At 40.8% G+C, this 22684-nt stretch overlaps 1 protein-coding gene across 1 annotated transcript in view; it reads left to right on the plus strand.

The window, feature by feature from the left end:
• The window catches only part of CNTNAP2 (contactin associated protein 2), a 2308807-nt gene that overhangs the window by 1880430 nt on the left and 405693 nt on the right, over positions 1-22684 (plus strand). The window contains exon 15 of the mRNA XM_025292067.3: positions 13500-13627. Coding sequence (XP_025147852.3) covers positions 13500-13627 — 128 coding nt within the window. The remainder of the gene's footprint in view (positions 1-13499; positions 13628-22684) is intronic.

Genomic DNA, 22684 nt, shown 5'->3' on the forward strand with positions numbered 1-22684 from the left:
CAGTTAACAGTGATGGATTTTTATTGCCTTTCTTCTGAGGGGACGATTTATATGCCTTTTAATTTGTACAAGTTGGACTGCATCATAAATGATCCAACCCCTAAATTCCGAAGTTAGGTTGCCAAAGAGATGGCCTTGTTTATTAAAATCTAATTACCTGAACTTTTAGAATGTCCCTGAGTGGGTTACTGAATTTCTGTCTTTGTCCAAATCTAATAAACTTCAAAGCTCCAATTGGCTAGAGTTAACCAGAAAACACCAACCTCACTGTGAAATTATCTAGTTAGCTCTTCTTTCAGTCCTTTCCTCCAAGATGCAGGCCCAAGGATCTTTTCCAAAAATATGTTGGCTATCATATTTCAGAAAGGTCAGGGATTCCTCACTTGATTAGTTTTTATTTGAAGAAAGCAATCAGGTGCTATTTGTTCCCTGGATGAGAAGCAAGAGGAATCTGCTCTTGTTATTAGTGTTACCCAGCAATGGTCAGAATGTCCTAATTATGTACCACTTCAGGTCATTTGCTGACAGTTATATGCCATCTATATACTGCTTGTATACATAGGCCAGTCAAGAGTTTTGCTTCCAAAAGCTTGTAAAATAATGTTGGCAAATTGATTACAGGCATATGTTATAAAACCTAATTAATCCAGTACCCAGTGTATAAACAAAATCTTCTAATGTTGCAAACTCCCCAGCTTCTATCCTATTGCTTCTTCCATTTCTCATTGCAACTTCAGAATATGGGTTTAAGGCTTGTCTCTGCCCTTTCATTTCCCATTTAATTATCAGCCACTGAAAATTTTCTTCATTGCTCTAAAGGAAATCTTTGAGATATGTCCACCAATGATCACCAAATTGATATACCTAATTTCTCCAAAATTACTGCAGATGATGACTGCAGCCATGAAATTAAAGGACATTTACTTCTTGGAAGAAAAGCTATGACAAACCTAGACAGTGTATTAAAAAGCAGAGACATTACTTTGCTGACAAAGGTCCATATAGTCAAAGCTATGGTTTTTTCCAGTAGTCATATATGGATGTGAGAGTTGGACCATAAAGAAGGCTGAACACCAAAGAATTGATGCTTTTGAACTGTAGTATTGGAGAAGACTCTTGAGAGTCCCCTGGACTGCAAGGAGATCAAACCAGTCAATTCTAAAGGAAATCAACCCTGAATATTCATTGGAAGGACTGATGCTGAAGTTGAAGCTCCAATACTTTGGTCACCTAATATGAAGAGCTGACTCATTAATAAAGACCCTGATGCTGGGAAAGATAGAAGGCAAGAGGAGAAGGGGATGACAAAGGAAGAGATGTTAGATGGCATCACGGACCTAATGGACATGAGTTTGAGCAAGCTCCAGGAGATAGTGAAAGACAGGGAAGCCTGGTGTGCTGCAGTCCATGGGGTCACTAAGAGTTGGATGTGACAGCGACTGAACAACAGCAATAATTTTTTATATACTAGACATCTTTGCAACATTTAATATAATTGAATTTTTCTCCTCGAAGATCTCTTCAGGCTTACATTACTCATCGTTATTTTGTCTTTCTCGCTCCCAAATTTCAGATCATTTATTTTTCATTTCCTTGGGTTATCCTTCTCACTGACAGCTGTCTTAAGCCTCTTTCCATGGGTCCCTTCTGCCTCTCATTAGTCCAGGTACCGAGAGATGTTTTGGAACTTTGTTTTTATTTGGACCATCTCATCTTAACAAGTAAGTGCTTTTACTTACTATAGCTGAGGCCTTTTTCACATGTTTACACTTCACACCATCTTCAAGATATTGATAACATAAAAACAAATATTGATCACCTTAAGGGCCCTACAGATTTCAGAAATGAATAAAGGAAACCACTTCCACCTTCAAAAAAGTCTTTTTTGTACACTAGAGGAGCAAAATGCACTGCTGAGATGAATTGGGATGACAAAATATGTCAAAGATGATGTGATGTCTGTAGAGAAAAGAAATACGAGAGTCATTTTTATGGATTTGTGTTACATGAAGGGGGCTGAAGAAATGGTGATGGAAAGAAAAAGCAGTCATCCTTAGCTAAAAGAAGAGCGCTTCCTTCTATCATTGAAAAAAAAAAAAAGCTACCTTTTAGAGTGATCAGATCCACAAAATAAAAATTCAGAGTGTATTGAACTTTCTTCTGAGGCCACATTCATCAGAACCAATACTCTTGCAAGTAATCTGCTTAGGAAAAAACTTAGGGGGTGGAGAGTTTGTTGTCTTTCATGATTGTGGAGATCTGTGGGAACAGTGAAGGAATACTTTACACAGAATAAATCATATGGAAATAGGATGTTATAGAAATTGACTAGGTTTAGGATTTTTTTCATGTTCGGGGAAGCAATCATAAATTAGGTTACTTCTGTTGTCTTGGGGTTTCAGTTGTGAACTTGACTAAGTGGTCAAGAACCCCCACATTCTAAAGCAAAGTAGAGCTCTGACTCAGTTATCTGCCTCAAGTGACATACGAGAAGCCTGAAAATTCCTGGAGAAAAGACCAATGGGAAAGACTTGTTTGCAGAGTTGTTAGCATATTCTATCTACCTCCAACCACCCCACCATTATGTGAGAGGAAAAGGGTAACTTCACAAGAATGAATCAGAGAGCTCAATCCATGACCGCTGGAGCTAGAGAGTACAAGACTGACTCTCAGCAGCCTGAAGTCTCCCTGACTCGCTTCAAGGTGAAACAATGCCAGCCTGTAGTCCACACCGCCTTTCCGAGTTCAGTGAAACAAGAATGCAGGTCCTAAATGTGGAACCTGTAGGAGGAAGCCAGCCACAAGCTACCTTGAGAGGAAAGGCCATTGAGCCAGGAAGAAGACTGAAGAGGAGCCATGCCAAAGCAGAGGGGAGTCAGAAGTGATCAGATTTGTCTGCATTTGTCTGTTGGTTAGAAGCAAATCTCTAGGAACCCTGAAAGAGCCCAGAATATTCACCCTTAATTTTTTAAAAATTTTTTAAAAATTTATTTATTTATGTTAATTGGAGGCTAATTATTTTACAATATTGTAGTGGTTTTTGCCATACATTCACATGATTCAGCCATGGGTGTACATGTGTCCCCCATCCTGAACCCCCCTCCCACCTCCCTCCACATCTCATCCCTCAGGGTCATCCCAGTGTACCAGCCCTGAGCACCCTGTCCCACGCATAGAGCCTGGACTGGCGATCTATTTCACATGTTGCTACTGCTGCTGCTGCTAAGTCGCTTCAGTCGTGTCCGACTCTGTGCGACCCCATAGATGGCAGCCCACTAGGCTCCTCTGTCCCTGGGATTCTCCAGGCAAGAATACTGGAGTGGATTGCCATTTCCTCCTCCCTTAATTTTTAAAGATATACAGAGCCAGTAATAGTGAAGATTTTCCCATTGAGTACTTCTGAGATGCCAAGGGTTGGCCATTAATTGCTGGAAATGACAATACATGGACATATCAAGGATGCCACACATCAAGTACCCCATCCTTACCAGGCATACAATATACGAGGCACAGTTTACAGAAACACAAGGAGGGCTTCCCTTGTGGCTCAGTGGTAAAGAATCTACCTGCCAACGCCAGGGACATGGATTGGATCCCTGATCCGGGAAGATCCCATATGCCTCGGAGCAACTAAGCCTGGGTGCCACAACTACTGAGCCCACATGTTGCACCTGCTGAACCCCCTGAGCCTGGAGCCTGTGCTCCACAAGGGAAGCCACCGCAGTGACAAACCCAGGCACCACAGCTAGAGAGACGTGCCCGCTCGCTGCAACCAGAGGAAAGATCGCACAGCAGCAAAGACCCAGCACTGCCACAAACAAATATATCATAAATAAATAACAACTGAAAGATAAAAATACAACCAAAAGTCGTCATTCACCAAACTTCTTAAAAATAGACACACGTACACTCGAGGAGCCCTTGCTTAGGGAAAAGAAGAGTGTAAAAAAGACAAAGTAAACTGTGATAGCTTACAAACTAGTCTTCAAATTAGTGAAACAATTTTCCTCTGATAAAATAATAGACTTTCATATAATTCATAAGAACAAAATGGAAATTACTGTGGTAGAATTTGAGAAATGGAAACACGCATTTTCTTAAATTCTACAGTGGTGAAGATCGGTCTTCTTTTCCTAGTTCAACCACTCATTAGTTGAATACTTTAGACCAGGCATAGTTTTATTCCAAATCTGTTACCTCATCTGAAACATCAGGGTGATAACTAGTCCCCCAAACTGTATATTGGACACTGTACTAATAGTTTCTGGGGAAACTAACTAAAACCACAAAGCCCTGTCCTCAAAGAGCTACCAGTAACCCCACGCCATTGAAAAACAGGCCAAACATTTACGTTTTAAGCCACATGTTTGTTTGCCAAATTTATTCAGATGATTACTATTTGTTCTCTATAATAACAAAATTAACAAATACAAGTAGTATAAGAACTACAGGGAAGGCAAAACTATATTTTCCTCCACCCATCTTCGGATCTTCAGTTGGGGTCCTCAAAACTAGCAAGAGAAGGGCAGACAGAACATGTTTATTAACATGTACATCGTTTATGTACCTATGCAAGCACCCAGTGATGAAGAACCCAAGCAATGGTTAGAACCTGGGCTCATACACCATCTTAAGCCAAAAGACAAGGCGTTCCGGGCTTCTGGGTGGGGGAGGCAAGTTATGAGAAAGTGACCAGGGAAAGCATGGTAAACAAGAGTTGTTTAGTGAGATTTGTTATGCAGGTTTAAGTCACTATCTTCTTCACTGAAAAAAAGCCATTAAGAGCCCTTTTATTCCAGGTGCAGGAGAGAGGCATCTCTACAAACGAAATTTTCCTTTACAAAAAGAAAACTTTTGCCCTGTGTTTGGAGTTTTTCTTGAGTCTACTGATCTCAGTGGCCTTTAGCTCAAAATACTCTACATGCCAAACAGGCATATTTTAGAGCTGCTTATTCTGATACTCTTCAAAACCAAAATATATATAACTTACCTATGTAAAGAAACAATGGCCCAGATAAATTTAGTAACTTACTTTTACATAGACTCAGAGTTGCCATCAGACTCCTGTCTTTAAGATTTAATTATTTCCGCTGTATTAATTATATATGAAACATCTAATTGAATACAACTTTCTAAAGAAAAAATAAAACTTCAATTACAGAAAAGAAATAATGGAAGTGTTACAAGAGCTTTCAAGGAACTCCAATTATAAGAAAGATCTCTTTCTCATTTCTTAGCGTTGATAGTCAGCACATACTGAAGACTATTGTAGGATTGTGCCTAGTTGACTTCTATGTTTATTCATGTATTTGTTCAGTCATGAAACATATGGAATGAGCCACTTTTAGGTACACTAGTATTTGGTTTATAAAGTTGCAGGAGACAATATATCTGGCCTCAGGGAACTTGCATTCCAGAAGGAAAATTAAAAAAGAACAATTTGCATAGAATCCTGAAATGGTTACAAAGGCTTTCTAAGAGATTCTAAACTGAACAGATAATTGTCATGCATTTACAAAAGGCCTAAGCTATTCCCACTGAAAAGGAGTAATTGAATTTGTAATTACTTTCATTTCATAGGGGACATATTCCAGGATTCTAAAGATTTAATTGTGATGGTCGTTTTAATTGCTTTGTAGAAAACACTACCTTACATCCATCGAGGAAAGCACAATAGTCAATGGAGACTGAGGACACTGTTAGAAGTATTTTTAAAGTTCGACTTTATTGTGTTTTGGGTGGCCCCACAAGGCATGGCTTAGTTTCATTGAGCTAGACAAGGCTGTGGTCCGTGTGATCAGATTGGCTAGTTTTCTGTGATTATGGTTTCAGTGTGTCTGCCCTCTGATGCCCTCTCGCAACACCTACCATCTTACTTGGGTTTCTCTTACCTTGGTGGTGGGATATCTCTTCACGGCTGCTCCAGCAAAGCACAGCTGCTGCTCCTTACCTTGGACCAGACCACCTGACCTGCCTCTTGAGAAACCTATATGCAGGTCAGGAAGCAACAGTTAGAACTGGACATGGAACAACAGACTGGTTCCAAATAGGAAAAGGAGTACATCAAGGCTGTATATTGTCACCCTGCTTATTTAACTTCTATGCAGAGTACATCGTGAGAAATGCTGGGCTGGAAGAAGCACAAGCTGGAATCATGATTGCTGGGAGAAATATCAATAACCTTAGATATGCAGATGACACCACCCTTATGGCAGAAAGTGAAGAGGAACTAAAAAGCCTCTTGATGAAAGTGAAAGAGGAGAGTGAAAAAGTTGGCTTAAAGCTCAACATTCAGAAAACGAAGATCATGGCATCTGGTCCCATCACTTCATGGGAAATAGATGGGGAAACAGTGGAAACAGTGTCAGACTTTATTTTTCTGGGCTCCAAAATCACTGCAGATGGTGGCTACAGCCATGAAATTAAAAGACACTTACTCCTTGGCAGGAAAGTTATGACCAACCTAGATAGCATGTTAAAAAGCAGAGATATTACTTTGCCAACAAAGGTCCGTCTAGTCAAGGCTATGGTTTTTCCTGTGGTCATGTATGGATGTGAGAGTTGGACTGTGAAGAAAGCTGAGTGCCGAAGAATTGGTGCTTTTGAACTGTGGTGTTGGAGAAGACTCTTGAGAGTCCCTTGGACTGCAAGGAGATCCAACCAGTCCATTCTGAAGGAGATCAGCCCTGGGATTTCTTTGGAAGGAATGATGCTAAAGCTGAAACTCCAGTACTTTGGCCACCTCATGCCAAGAGTTGACTCATTGGAAAAGACCCTGATGCTGGGAGGGATCAGGGGCAGGAGGAGAAGGGGACAACAGAGGATGAGATGGCTGGATGGCATCACTGACTCGATGGACATAAGTCTGAGTGAACTCCAGGAGTTGGTGATGGACAGGGAGGCCTGGCGTGCTGGGATTCATGGGGTGGCAAAGAGTTGGACACGACTGAGTGACTGAACTGAACTGAACTAATAATATAAAGTATCTTCTCATGTGCTTATTCCCCATTTCTATGTCTCTTTTTGTGACATCCTCTGTAGCTAAATCTTTGGCTTCCTGGATTCTTCCAGAAATTTCTACCTTATGTGATTCTGTGATGGGAATACATGAAAGTTCACTGACTGTAATTCTATGTGTTTGTTTTAAGTAACCAAGTACTTCTAAAACTTCATAAAGCAGGAGAAATTCTTCTCTGCTAGAATTATGCAACATACTCATAGTGTGGTAACTTTTATAACATCTGGTAGAAAAGCAAGCTTATAATTGCAGAAGCTTAGACTGTTTATTTTCCTTCGAGGTTTTTTGTTTTTGTGTTTTTACTGAGCTGAGGGCAAGACCAATCTGCCTAGGGGCTTGTTTGTTTTCTCAGCAGGAAAAGAAAAGAAGGCAAGGGAAGAGCAGCAGAGAAAGACAGAATTCCTCAGGAAAATGAAGTAAAAGAACCATCATGCCAAGTTAGAGAAGAAAATTCTGTAGAATCAAGTTTTCTTTTAATAACAACACTAATAAAAAGACTACAGGAGAGTCTGAGTTCAGGGCCTATTGGAAATGCATGATAGAATTTTTTTAGTGTACCAGCCCAGCAACAGATGTAATTAGATTATGCTAACATGATAAATAGTTACTGAATATCTCTCTAAATTAGATTGACCTCGATCGTTAAAGATCATAACTTTCAATAAAGTCTTGTTTTGCTTGCTAAATAATTTTCACACTGGTGCTAAGATAGAAGTCTTATAGATGTTTGGAAGGGAGCCTCTTGAGGTCTCAGTTTATTTTCTATCCACTCACACGTCAGTTTCTGAAAGTGGGTTATGCTGCAGGATCACACCAGACGCTTGGTGCTAGTCAAGCCATTTTATTGCCACCTGTGAATTTGTTTCTACAACCAATTTGTTTCCAGTGGAGTCGAATGTTTTGTGAGTTTGAAACACAGCTGTTTGTGATTTTAAAATCTCTGGAGCCCTATTTATATCTCTTATCAAAAATGATTGAGAAGGTAACTTTATATATATATATATATTTTTTTTTTATTTTCTTCTCAGCTGATTATTCTGTCCTATTTTCTTGGTTTAAGGAGTATCTGAGGGTTATCGCTACAGTAGTCCCTCATCCAAGGTTTTGCTTTGAGGTTTCAGTTAACCTCAGACAACGTGATCTGAAAGTATTAAGTGAAGATTTCAGAAATCAACAATTCAGTTGTTTTAAATTGCACTGTTTTGAGCAGTGTGATGAAATCTGATGACATCCTTCTGCATCCACTTAGAAAGGGAATCAACCCTTTGTCCAGCATGTTCCACTAAGACAATCACTTATTCGCCTTCTGGATTATCAGATGGACTGTCATGGTACTGCACTTCTTTAGTTCATTTTACTTAATAATGACCCCAAAGCGCAAGAGTAGCAATGCCAGCAATTCAGATATGCCAAAGAGAAGCCATTAAGTACTGTCGTTAAGTGAAAAGGCAGTGATTTAATAAGGAAAGAAAACCATATCGTGAGGTTGCTGAGGTTTATGGTAAGAATGGATCTTCTATCGATGAGGTTGTGAAGAAGGAAGAAGAAATGCGTGGTAGTTTTGCTATCACACCTCAGACTGCAAAAGTTATACCACAGTGCTTAGTTAGGATGGAAAAGGCATTAAGATATTGTATGTGTGTGTGAGAGGTCACATTCACATCTTTATAATGCCATCTTGTTATAACTGTCTTATTTTATCATTAGTTGTTAATCCCGTATTGTGCCTCATTCATAAATTAATCTTTATCACAGGTATATAGAGTAGGTTAGGTAAAAGCTTTCAAATTGTGATGCTGGAAAAGACTCTTAAAAACTATGCTTTTTCCAGCAGTCACATATAGATGTGAGAGGTGGACTATAAAGAAAGCTGACCACCAAAGAATTGATGCTTTTGAACTGCAGTGATGGAGAAGACTCTTAAGAGTCCCTTGGACTGCAAGGAGATCAGACCAATCAATCCTAAAGGAAATCAGTCCTGAATATTCATTTGAAGGACTGATACTGAAGCTGAAACTCCAGTCCTTTGCCACCTGATGCAAAGAACTGACTCATTAGAAAAGCCCCTGATGCTGCGAAAGATTGAGGGCAGAAGGAGAAGGGGAATGACAGAAGGGGAATGACAGAGGATGAGATGGTTGGATGGCATCACTGACTATGGACATGAGTTTGAGCAAGCTCTGGGAGTTGGTGATGGACAGGGAGGCCTGGTGTGCTGCAGTCCATGGGGCTGCAAAGAGTCGGACATGACTGAGTGACTGAACAGAACTGAGAAGACTCTTGAGAGTTCCTTGGACTGCAAGGAGATCAAACCAGTCAATCTTAAAGGAAATTAACCCTAAATATTCACTGGAAGGACTGATGCTGAAGTTAAAGCTCTAATACTTTGGCCTTGTGATGCAAAGAGATGACTCATTTTAAAATACCTTGATGCTGGGAAAGATTGAAGGCAAAAGGAGAAGAGGGTAGTAGAGGATGGGGTGGTTGGATGGCATCACTGACTCAATGGACATGAATTTGCGCAAACTCCGGGAGATGGTAGGACAAGGAAGCCTGGCATGCTGCAGTCCATGGGGTTTCAAAGAGTTAGATATGACTTAGCAACTGAACATAGGAAAAAGCATAGTACATATAGGGTTCAGTACTATCCATGATTCCAGCCATCCACTGGGGGGTCTTGGAACATATCCCTGGGGCTAAGGGGGATTTGTGTATTAGCTGAATTGTAACCTTTTGTAAGCTTCTATGTACCACTAAAGATGGTGATTAGTTTGGGGCCTGGGGTAGTTCTAGATCACTTTTACTAAGTATGTTGATGGTGCCGGGGATGTTTGTGAATATAACATTACAGATACCTTTGAATTTACTAATTATAAATAATTTTCTCATTTCAAGATAGCTAAGTATATCTTTAAAAGTACATTTTCACTTCACCTGTAAATGAAAATAAAAAGGGTTTTGAATTAACATAGTTGCTTTTTGGTTCTGTTTTGCTTTTCCTCTCCATCCCCTGACCCTTGGAAAATCCTTGATTAGGATCCAGATAATCTAGAACTGAATCCAGACTCTATGATTATTGAGCTGGTGACCTTGGTCAAGATAAATTATCTGATTCTCCTCAGTTAAATGGGGATAATGATGCCTCTATGGAAGAATTGATTTCAGATTAAATGTTGTCTACAAGAAACAGTGTAGTGTACACAGGTGCTCAGTGGTAGATACCCTGTTGTTATTGTTTTCTATGAATTAGAGCAGTGTTCCTATTTTTGATCCTTTTCCTATTTTTTGAAAATTTTGAATACATATTTATAAATAAGTATAAAAATAAGACGCAGGTTTGGTGAATTAACATTTTATGTTCAATATAAAACAAAATTTTTTAAAATGATATAAAGTTGACATTAATATTTTTTCTAAAATAGTAATAGAAATTAATAGTGTTTTCCTTTAATTGATTTTATAACTGTGATGTGATTAAATACGTACTATTTTATATAATCTTGAGTTACTAATTTGAAGATCTGTCTCTCTATTGTTTTTTTTTAATTTTGACACTTGACTTGATTGGCTATCACAATTGAAAAATATTACTTCAAGGTACATATAACAAACTAGATAAAAGTATATTTCCAAATGAATCATGATATTGATTTTTCAGCTTTATTGGCCAGAAATGCAAAGGTTTTGATAAAATGTAGTAAACTTCTATCATCTCTGAGTCAGTTTTATTTGCAAAGTAATTGGTTAATGACCCATTTCAGTATTATAAAATAAGTCCAAAATCCATTGGAACTCCACTTTTACCAATTTATTACATATATTTTAAAACTATGTGTCCAAGTTGTAGAAGTATATAGATATGTAAATTCTTATGAGATTATGCACATATCGATTTTGGCAATAATATTACATAATGATTGGAATATTTCCAAACATTTGTTTTCAAACTACTCTTTTATTAGCACAAGATTTGTTATAAAGTAGCCACTTTCTCATTCATCATAAATGAACTGACAATGCGAAGTATCAGGTAAAGATGTTGAGCATCCTGACATGTGACGGTCACGTAGTGCAACCTCAATCAAAACATTGATTATCAATAAGTTCTAAGTTATTTCTCACTGCCAGAGTGAATAATGTCAGCTTAAATGTTTTTCCTCCACCTCAAAGATAGTCTCATGTCCCTTCCCTAACCTACACTCAACTGTGGGATAAGTTGCACATTAGGCCCCCGTGATTATCAGTGGGATATTTGATCAATCAGTTCCCAAAGGAAAAATGGATACTGATGATTTGGAGTAAGAGTTGACAACATTTTCTTAAAGGGCCAGACAAATATTTTAGGCATTGAGGGCCACATGGTCTCTATCACAGCTACTCAACTCTGTAGATGTAACCTGGAGACACCATAGACGATTTTGTAAAAAGGAAAGAAAACTTAAAAAGAAAAAAATTTTAATTTTTTAAAAAATTAAAAAGTTTTGTTTCAGTAAAATTTACATATGGACAATGACTTTGATTTTTATGTAATTTTCATATGGCATAAAATATTGCTCTGCTTTGGATTTCTTTTCAACTGTTTAAAACAAATTTTAAATACCTTATGGGCCATTCCAGAAAAAGGAACAAGATGAATTTTTCTCAGCTCTTAGCTTGCAGATCCCTTACTTAGATGATAATGAACTTACAGAGAATCTCAGCCTGACATTCCACAGGAATGTACATTATTCCAGTAGATTGTCAAATTATAAGGGTATTTGCATTTATTGTCCCTTAAGAAACACTAAATATGAAAATTTAATAGCAAAGACTTTCTTCCTTCTCTGACATAATATTAACTGATAGAACTTCTAATATAAGGAGTGAAAGTGTTAGTCACTCAGTTGTGTCCAACTCTTTTGTGACCCGGTGGACTGTAGCCCACCAGGCTCCTCTGTCCATGGAATTCTCCAGGCAAGAATGCTGGAGTGGGTAGCCACTCCCTTCTCCAGGGGATCTTCCTGATCCAGGGATTGAACCCAGGTCTCCTGCATTGCAGGCAGATTCTTTACTGTCTGAGTCACCAGGAGGTGGGCTTACAAATTATTTGAGGCTAGATCATCAATAGCTGCAATGTCAGTAAGAGCCACAGTGCTTTTCTGCATGATCTTGTTCTCATTTAATTAAAAAAAAAAAAAGTTAAATTTATTTTGGAAATACTGACATAACCAAAGCAGTGGAAAATAAACTTGTTTGGAGTCCACTGGCTAAATTCTGACTCCTTCCTGGGTTTCTGTGGGTCCTGACACATGAAGGAGCATATGTTTGGTGACCTTCTAGAAAGTCAGAGGAGCCAGCAACTGCCCCTAACAGCACAGCATTTTGGAGGCAGGTTTCCAAGTTTGGTTCTCCTCAATTGCCAGCAAGAGATGCAACTGGTAGATCTTTCACCTGACTACTGAACTCTCTCTCTCGTTCTTCCGTCATCCAAAATCAGTTGTCTCTCCTGTGATCAGTTGTACATACAGTTTCAAAATTCTCATTTACATTTAGGCTGAACAGTGCACAAAATCATGCAAAAAGATAAATCTGTGGAATGACTTGATCCTGTTGTGTGCCTCCCAGCCATCCAGCCCCAAGTCAGGGGATCTCTCAGCCACAGCAGTACAAAAATAGGATGAGGGGCAGGCATTTCCTATCAAGGTAAAATCTGTCCTGCCGCATAACTCACTTGGGCTCCATCCCCAAGAACATCTGTATTTCTAGGCTGCATCCTCGAGTCAGTGCTTTACAACTAGCCTTGCCCTCTCCCTCCATTTAGGGTGGGTACAGGGTTGACTTAGGAGACCTGAAACAAGATAACAAGATGAGCATAAACAGGAGGAGAAATCCAAGAAAAAAGCCAAGTTGGGCTTGCTCTAAACTCCACTCCTCATTACAGATGGAAATAGACACTTAGTGAGCACCTGTTCTGTGTTGGAAACTTAAAAGTCTTTTGGTTGTTAATAAACAAGAAGAGATGAAGGAACAAAAAGTGTCTCTTACTTAGCTGATGCACAGCAGGAAAGAAAGCAATTAAGGAGACAAAGGTATTTTTTTTTTAATAGGGCTTTGTTTCTCATTTTATGCAAGAGATCTCGTTGACTTTGTTGAACTTTTGATTCCATGACAGCAGCAAACTCTGCACACACACTCAGGTGTTTGATGTGAGTGCTTTAAGCAACGTGATCATCTACACTCAGCCTGAAACAGTATGCTGTGTCCTGGTTGTGACTCCGGAAAGCAGGGTGTCAGTTCTGTTTTCCAGAAAGCAAAGAGGCCACAGTTGCTTCTGAGCCATGAGTTGCAAAACCACCAAGTGGAAGAGAGGAACAACTCGTTAACTGTGGTTCTCTGAGCAGCTATTGGAATGTGGTCATTTGTCGGACAACTTAAACAATAATCAGAAAAGATGTGCTTCTAACGTAGCCTCCTCATGTGTTTGTCTTTCCTTGTGATTCAGGAGAAAGGATGCTGGTTTCTTATCCTACAAAGATCACCTGCCAGTCAGCCAGGTGGTGGTTGGAGATACCGACCGGCAAGGCTCAGAAGCCAAGCTGAGTGTGGGTCCCCTGCGCTGCCAAGGAGACAGTAAGTGTGCCTGCGGTGGCGGCTTGCACCTTCTTATCAATTTTAAATAGTGTTTCCCAGCAAATCAGAGGTTGGCAGAAAAACAGATTGCTCTTTGGTATAAACAGAGCCAAATAGAGGGCTAAGTAGACCTCAATACATAGAGGAGGGTGACAGCTATGAAGTCTCCGGTATAGAAGGCTAGATCTGGGCATAAAGTGTGGACATTCATCTTTCTTGTGTGTTTGTAGGAACGACTGTGCTACCTAAGTTTATGGTGGTATAAGTAGCAATGCTAATGGCATAAGCAGCACTCAACAGCTGTGATTCCACTGAGTGCCACTGTTAATGCCATTAGCATGACTATTTATATCACCATAAACTAAGTTTATGGTGATATAAATAGTCACATTATGGCTTAATGCATCATTGTAAACTCGGATTATGATCATATAAAGTTTGACATTATTGCTATCAAGTTTCATCATCATCAGAGCTTGATGGTCCCTTGTAAGCCAAAGAGCGTTTCTGTAACTACATCTTGCTTTCGAGTTTCGGCACCACAGAAAGGAATTTGGGGCTGCAGGAAGTCAGGGAGTGAGAGCAATGATCCCACCTAATTAAGGGTACCATCAGGATTTTATGCTGCCTGATACCCTCCAGTGTGCTTTATTGCAGTCAGAGGGAGACGGTGACAGGTTGCTATGGGGATTCTGCGATGAGCTTCCTGGGTCTCATTTCCCCTCTTCTTGTCGGCACATGGGATTTGGGCAACTCTTCCGGGAGTTCTGTGCTTTTGTGATTGTGTGCAGGGCATCAGGAGACCTGGATTCTGTTCCCTGGGTAACTGACTTGCCTGGAGACCTCAGGCAGATCCCTCTGTTTTTCTCAGCTGTGGTGCTGAGAATACCACCCGCATCCCAACTTCTCCTGAGGAGGCCATAAAAATTTTAATGCCCGGATCTGGAGTCCTCCTAGCGAAGCATTTTGTGAGATGGACTGTTATTACCGCTTCCATAAATCAAGGGAGAATTAGACCTACTCAATATAATAAATTATTACATCCACTCAAGGAGGTGTCCTAAGGAATGTAACGATGCATGCTCAGCTGCTTACTGCTTAGTACATCGAGGCTGTCAGCAATTAAACCATACAATGTTCCAGATACAAAGGAGAGATGGAGCCTGTTCTGATTTTTCTCTTCTTATGTGCAGAAAATAAATGTGCTATCCTTAAAATTAAATTGGTCAAAAGAACTTTATCATGCATTTACTAGACAATAATACTTCTTTGGTCTAGTCAAGTTTAACAGAACTGTATGATAAGAAATTAGTTTCAACTGCTTAAGGAAAAGATATTGACATAAAATAATAATACAGATGCATTTTAAACATATTTTTGAGAGATGAGTTATAGTGTCATGCTCAAGTTAGGCAGGTTCTCATGTGCTGTCCAATGAAAATCAGTTTCTAAATTTTGTCATAATTGCTCATTAATATATAAAGATATTCTCACTTATCAAATCTAATCATGAAGTTAGCTTTGAATTAGATAAGGGGTTCCCCTTAAGTAATGGATTAGCTCAATATAGTTATGAAATCCAGCTTCTGCAGATTTTTGTTACCATTCTTAAAGAAAAGATCCCAGCTACATTAGATAGTATATGTGGGAGTATATTAACAGTTTATAGCTAATATTAGCATGTTTTCTCATACTAAATCAGTCCTCAGGAAGAATTTATTAAGTGTCTGCTATTTATCTAGCACTTTACTAGGTGTTCTGTGAATTTTAAAAAAAAAAGTCATGTTTTGTGAAAAGCACATACAAAAGTATTGGAAAACACAAAATGTTTGATAATTTAATGGATTTGTGATGTAAAAGTATTGCAGCTGATGTTGAAGAAAGAAGTGATACATGTTTCAGGAAGACTATATTTAGACGGGGAAATAGCAGAAGTCTGGTGGTCAGTGTTCATTTGCATTTTTCTCCCAAGGCTGTTGTTCTTAGAAACATTCTTAGGACGGTTGATACAAAGAGCTGTCCTGTTCACTGACACTGTATGGCCTCCAGCTTCTTGTAGGACTTCAGCTTCATCAGTACTTCTTAATCCATATTTTACCTGATATTTCATGCAAACAGAGGCACAGTGAATCTTTAATTGCAATTATGTGGAATATTTTTGTGTCCGAGAGAGGAATCTTCGGTTTTTGCAGGCAACGGGCGATATTCCATACTTCGTACCTGAATTGCCAGGTAGCAGTCAGCAGTTTTGATGTCCACCTTCCTTTTCAGAATGTTCTAACATGGACACAGTAATGATAAAGTGCCCACATCATAGCATTTCCCAGATTTCACACATGTGTGGTTTCCTTGGATACAGCCCCCTGTGAGCTGAGGAAGGTAAATATTAGCCTTTCTGTTTTACAAATGAACAAAATATTTCTTTGAAAATGTCATTTAAGCAACAAACTTCTGTGCCCCCTCACAGCCTCTGTGAGGCTCCCAGAGGAAAGACAGAGCAGAGAATATTCACATCTCTAAGTTTACGGCAGAAATTAAATTGTTTAAAATATATGTCATCTGGGTCTCTCCCCACCCGTATCCAGTTACCAATACTGCGTGAATGTTGGAATTAAATTCTAATTTGTATAACTTGAAAAGTGACATCGTACATATATCCTCTTGTTTGTAGAGATTAGCTCCGTGTCATTTACTGAAGTCTGTGCCAAGCTACAGTTTAAAAAACCAAATCTGCTGCTGAGGAATGTCTTTCTCTATTTGAGGACTTGAATGATGACAACCCTCAGAAGCTGTCTCTTGAATTAGGTCTGGTTCTATCCCCCTAGTCTTAGAGAATGAAACAATTTTTGTAGGCTCTGACCAACCGTTTCAGCAGCTTCAGTTGATTTCATCATGCCTGCTGAGTTTCATTTTTACTTTGATTCATCTGAACTCATAGACCCATATAATCAAAATGCTAAGAAAAATCAGTGAATTCCAGAATCTGCTGCATTTCCCATATAGCACTGTAAAATGCTGATGCCCTCAGACTTTGGCGTCTTCTTATTCAAACACATTTAAATGGAAACCTCAAATCTAAATGAAACTGAAAGTGTGACTGAAGACAGATGGCTAGCTAAGATAAAAAGTAGCGTAAAATTACAAATCTCCCCCCACCCTAAATCGCACATACTCACCTAGGAGAAACAATGGAGCTATTTAGAGGATGGAAAGGGCTGATAGAATAGAAATTGTTTTCAAATTTAAATATATAATTATTCTTGCAGGAGGTTCCTGAGTTTATATGGAATTAGTTCAAAAACAAATTATGTCAGGTTTGGGAGGTAGAAATCCTTTTTGTTACTATATATAGTGACTATAATTAATTGTAGAAGGAAAGTACTTGCTAGATAATTGTCTTATTCTCAACCATATGAAGCAAAGAGTCCTCATATCTCCTATAGGGATACAGGGACTTAAAACAATTAATTAAGAGCAAGTTTATTACAAAAGCAAGTGTTTTGAATACACTTGGGTAGAAACAATCAGGAGAACGTGTTACTCAAGGACCTCCGCGTGCCAAGTCATTTCAGTCGTGTCCGACTCTTTGCAACCCTATGGACTATAACCCACCAGGCTCCCCTGTCCATGGAACTCTCCAGGCAAGAATACTGGAGTAGGTTGCTGTTTCCTCCTCCAAGGGATCTTCCCAATACAGGGATCAAACCTGCGTCTCTTGTGTCTTCTGCCTTGGCAGGTAGGTTCTTTACTACTGTCTTCACCTGGGAAGCCCCAAGGACCTCTGAGTCCAGGCCAGAAACCCACCTGGCTGTCAGCCTGGCAGGCAGAGTGCTGTAGTCACGGTGGACGTTTAAGATGTCAGTTCAGGTTCTTAGAGCTGCAGCGGTGACTCTGAGAGGCCAAGAAGAAAAGGTAAGGCAGACACCATCCTATTTAGGGACACTCCAAGGGCAGAGACAACATAAGAAATAAAGATGATGATGGAGCTTTATCCAAATGACTTGGACACGTGCTCTTTGGGAATGCAATCCTGTGTGCTAGAGATGTGTAAAGGCCACTCTCTACTGTAAGACGTTTATAAACCAGGGCCTTCCCTGGCCATTAACCTTACCAAGAAGGACAGAGCAAGGACTGTATCTAACATGTCATTTCTCCAAAGATAAGACACTTCAGTGGGGGGTTCAAATGAGTGTCATTCCCTGTAAGAGGGCCCCAGGGGCTCTAACAGGCCCTTGCCTTTGCTGTTTCACCCTTGGAAGAGACAAGAAAGGGAAAGGACCCAGAATGCAGGTGTTGCTGGTGGTTTAGTCGCTAAGTCGTGCAGTTGCGACCCCATAGACCGTAGCCCACCAGGCTCCTCTGTCCCTGGGATTTTCTAGACAAGAATACTGGAGCGGGTAACCATTTCCTGCTCCAGGCCAATCTTCCCAACCCAAGGATAGAACCTGCATCTCCTGCATTAGCAGGTGGATTCTTTACCGCTGAGCCATCAGGGAAGCCCCTGTGCAGGCTGTGAACAAGCACTTTATATTCATTTTCTCCTGATTCTTCCAACATCCTCTATGTGATGATATCTTTGTGTTTTGTACCAAGGAGAAATTCAGTTCAGTTCAGTTCAGTCGCTCAGTCATGTCCGACTCTTTGCGACCCCATGAATCACAGCACGCCAGGCCTCCCTGTCCATCACCATCTCCTGGAGTTCACCCAAACTCATGTGCATCGAGTCAGTGATGCCATCCAGCCATCTCATCCTCTTGGAATCAGACTTATTGCATGGTTTACCAATAAGAGCTGGAGCCAGGAGATCTGTGTGGTACCAGAGCAAATTCCAGAATGGATCACACTGGATCACTCCCATAATTATGTCCTCAGAAAATGCTCCAAGCTCTTTTCCTTTCCCCTTTTCTTCCCGTGAAATGTAGCTGTATGTCCTTGGGTCAAGTACGTTTAAAAGCACAAACACAGAATCAGTGACATTCTAGCAGTGGAAGACACTTAGGGATCAGACAGTGCAAATCTCTCAGTTTCCAGACATGGGAACTTGGCTCCAGGGAGGTTAAGTGACCAAGTCAGGGGCTCCCAGCTTGTTTATGGCAGAGCGCTTGGAGAGCGAGTTTGACAAGAGCCTTCATCTTGAATAATTCCCAGTGGCCAAGATGCATGCTGAGATTCAAAGAGAGAGCTTTGACCTGGAATCCTGACCCCGGGCCCCCCCCACCAACAGCTAAGCGGAGCACCTAAGGTGGTGCTGAGCGCTTCCTCTTGCCCTACTGTGGGATCAACCGACTGGAAACCTGACAGAAAGCTTAGGGTTGGAGACAGAAAGTTAGTGACTTCAAGATTTTTGTGCTTTGTTCTTACTTCTGGTTCTAGGCAGTTTTTTAGCTGATAGTATCCAACAAGGGGCTTCCCTTGTAACTCAGTTGGTAAAGAATCTGCCTGCAATGCAGGACACCTGGGTTCGATTCGTGGGTTGGGAAGATCCCCTGGAGAAGGAAATGGCAACCCACTCCAGTATTCTTGCCTGGAGAATCCAATGGACAGAAGAGCCTGGCGGGCTATAGTGGGACATGACTTAGCAACTAAACCATGACCACCATCCAACAAGGGGGTTAAAAAAAAGAAGAAAACATTTATGTGTAGAAACCATTAACTCCTATTTTTTTTTCTTAATGTCCCAGCCTCTGCTGCTATTGCCACCGGCGACTACTGACTGAGAAGCAGGAGTGGCACTAAGAACTAGCAGAAAGAGTGAAATTTTTAGGATCAAAACCTAGGCTGATTCCCATTAAAGGACTGAACCCTCTGGGCATGTCTGAGGGCAGTTCCAATGACAAAGGCGGCAGAGGCAGAAAGAAGGAAGCTTCTCTCTGGTCTCCAGACTCGGGAGTGATTTTAAATGGTTAGAAGTGGACAGAGCCCTGGGGAAGTGTCAGCTTTCATATTATTTGGCCACTTAGCTTGAACTGCAAACCCACTGTGGAAATGAGCAGTGAAATCAGTTACAGTTTGGGGAGGAAAAAAAGTATTTCTATTTGATAATGCTCTTGTTAAGTCAGTCAGTCGGGTCTGACTCCTTGCCACCCCATGAACTGCAGCACACCGGGCTTCCCTGTCCTTCCCTATCTCCCAGAATTTTCTTAGACTCATGTCCATTGACTCGGTGATGCCATCCAACCATCTCATCCTCTGTCATCCCCTTCTCTTCCTGCCCTCAATCTTTCCCAGCATCAGGGTCTTTTCCAATGAGTCAGCTCTTCGCATCAGGTGGCCAAAGTATCGGAGCTTCAGCTTCAGCATCAGTCCTTCCAATGAATATTCATGGTTGATTTCCTTTAGGATAATAGATGTGATGATATCTGATAATGGATGTGGTATTTGTGTGCATGTGGCTGCCTTTCCAACCCTGCTTGTGTTCAGAGGAATCACCCATCCCCCAGAGGAAATCCGCCAGGCTGAGCAAGTCTCTTCCTTTCTGAACTTGTCACAGGATCCCAGAGGCAGGAGGGACTTTGTTCTGTGAATTGAACCCCCACAACTGGGTTCCTCTGCTGAGCTTTCCAAGCTATCTCTCTAATCTTCTTACAGAAGAGTGTTAGGCTTGCTCCATTGGTTCTAAGAATTCCTGATGTGGAACATGCTTGGAATCAAGAAAATTACTAGGTGAAACAGTTTCTTATCTGTCCAGTATCTACTCCTGGAATGTAATTCAACCAAAAAGGCTTTACTGAGGCAAGTGGGGCATGGCTCCCTTCCCGGATCCCTTTACGTTTTTGTTGGTTTGTTTTTTAAAGTTTTATTTTGTATTGGGGTGTAGCCAATTAACCAAGTTGTGATAGTTTCAGATGAACGGTGAAGGAACTCAAATATACATACCCATTCTCCCCCAAACGCCCCTCCCATCCAGGCTGCCACATAACACTAAGCAGAGTTCTATGTTTGTACAGTAGGTCCTTGTTGGTTACAGCTTATGCTTTACAGAGGGTGACAAGTCTGATGAAGTGGAAATTTGGATGGAAACGTGGATTCTTAGTGGAAGTTTGAAAAAGTTTGGAGGTCTTGAGTATCACTGCTTTCCAAACTTTAACGTGCTCAGAAATCACCTGGGGGTCTTGGTAAAATGCAGATTTCAATTCAGGAAGTCTGGGCCAGGACTAGAGGTGCCACTGTGACTGCCACTGCTTAGTGGTCCGCACTCTGAGTGGCAGCATTGGAGAGCAGCACGTTGAATAGTGTAGACTTGGGATTTCTACACACCTGGCTCCCCATCCTGGCTCCCTCCCTCAGCAGCCATGTGCCTTTGAACCAGTTCCTTAACCTGTCTGATCTTCTACTTCCTGCTCACAACCTTCTCTCAGCTGCAAATGAGAATAATCCCAGCTGCATCGCTGCAGTGGTTCTTTTAAACTGAAATTCCCTGCAGCTTTGCACGTGGTCAGCGTGCTCTGACTGTCATCACCTCCATTGTTATTACATTCATTCATTGTGGGAAGAGTGACAAGCCTGCTAACAAGAAAGCTCTGCCCACCTCCCTATCCTACATCCCACTGTCTTTACCCTTAATTCTTCTCTGCTTTTGGAAAAAATCCACCTTTTCTCATAGCTGAGGGTTGGCACCCAGCGAGTAGCCTCATTCCTGACTTGGAGTTGGTGATCACAACCCCTGCTTGGAGCTCAGCTCCCAAAGTGATATCCGCCCACGCAAAGAACCCTCTTTCCTTCTCTCTCATCGCCCTTGCTGGCAGCAAGTGGAAGTCACCCCCTTAGCTCGCTGCCTTCTTCAGAAACTACCCTTGGAAAACCAGGAGGACTCTAGCAAAACACACAAAGAGCCCAATAATGTGCAGGGCTCTCACTGTTCCCAATGACAACCACAAAAGGACCCTTTCATCCAAGCAGGGAGTCAGTTAACCTTTTCTATAAAAGATCCGCAGGAAGTATTCTAGGCTTTGGTACCACACAGGCTATTAGAACCACTCAGCCCTGCAGTGTGAAAGCTGTTGTTGACAATGTGTAAACAGACACACGTGGATGGTTAGAACAAAATGTGACTTAGAAAGGAAACAGGCTGGATTTGGCCTGAAGGCCATAGTTTGCTGAACCTCTGACCCAGATTGTAAAAAAATTTTTTTTGAAAATTTGGGAAAAAAATGCTTAGGACTTGAAAAATGTATGGAACGGGGCAGAATTTTTTTAATCTAAATTTTATCTGGTTTTCAAGCTCAGTCACAGTAACCCGCCAATTCACCCACTGATCGGCTTGAGTAGGGATTCCCCGTCCCTTTATGTCCTCATATTTCTGCATGCAGACTTGGATTTCAGCCTAGATTATGTGGTAACTTCTATATATACACTCAGCATTGATCGGAGACATCGTGTGAATGTTCAGTTGCTCAGTCATGTCCAACTCTTTGCAACCCCATGGACCACAGCATGCCAGGCCTTCCTGTCCATCACCAACTCCCAGAGATCACCCAAACTCATGTCCATCGAGTCAGTGATGCCATCCAACCATCTCATCCTCTGTCGTCCCCTTCTCCTCCCACCTTCAATCTTTCTCAGCATCAGGGTCTTTTCCAATGAGTCAGCTCTTCGCATCAGGTGGCCAAAGTATTGGAGTTTCAGCTTCAACATCAGTCCTTCCAATGAACACTCAGGACTGATCTCCTTTAGGATGGACTGGGTGGATCTCCTTGCAGTCCAAGGGACTCTCAAGAGTCTTCTCCAACACTACAGTTCAAAAGCAAAACTAATACAGTTATGTAAAGTTTAAAAATAAAATAAAATTAAAAAATAAATAAATAAAACAAAACAAAACAAAACAAAAAAAAAAACAAAAGCATCAATTCCTCAGCTCTCAGCTTTCTTTCTAGTCCAACTCTCACATCCATACACGACTACTGGAAAACCATAGCCTTGACTAGACAGACCTTTGTTGGCAAAGTAATGTCTCTGCTTTAACATGCTGTCTAGGTTGGTCATAACTCTCCTGGAGTATAGTGAAGGACAAACTACATTTCTTGCTTTCAAGGTGCCTACAACAACATAGGCCCTCCA

Source organism: Bubalus bubalis, chromosome 8 (assembly GCF_019923935.1).
Source record: "Bubalus bubalis isolate 160015118507 breed Murrah chromosome 8, NDDB_SH_1, whole genome shotgun sequence".
In the NCBI taxonomy this organism is placed as follows: Eukaryota; Metazoa; Chordata; class Mammalia; order Artiodactyla; family Bovidae; genus Bubalus; species Bubalus bubalis.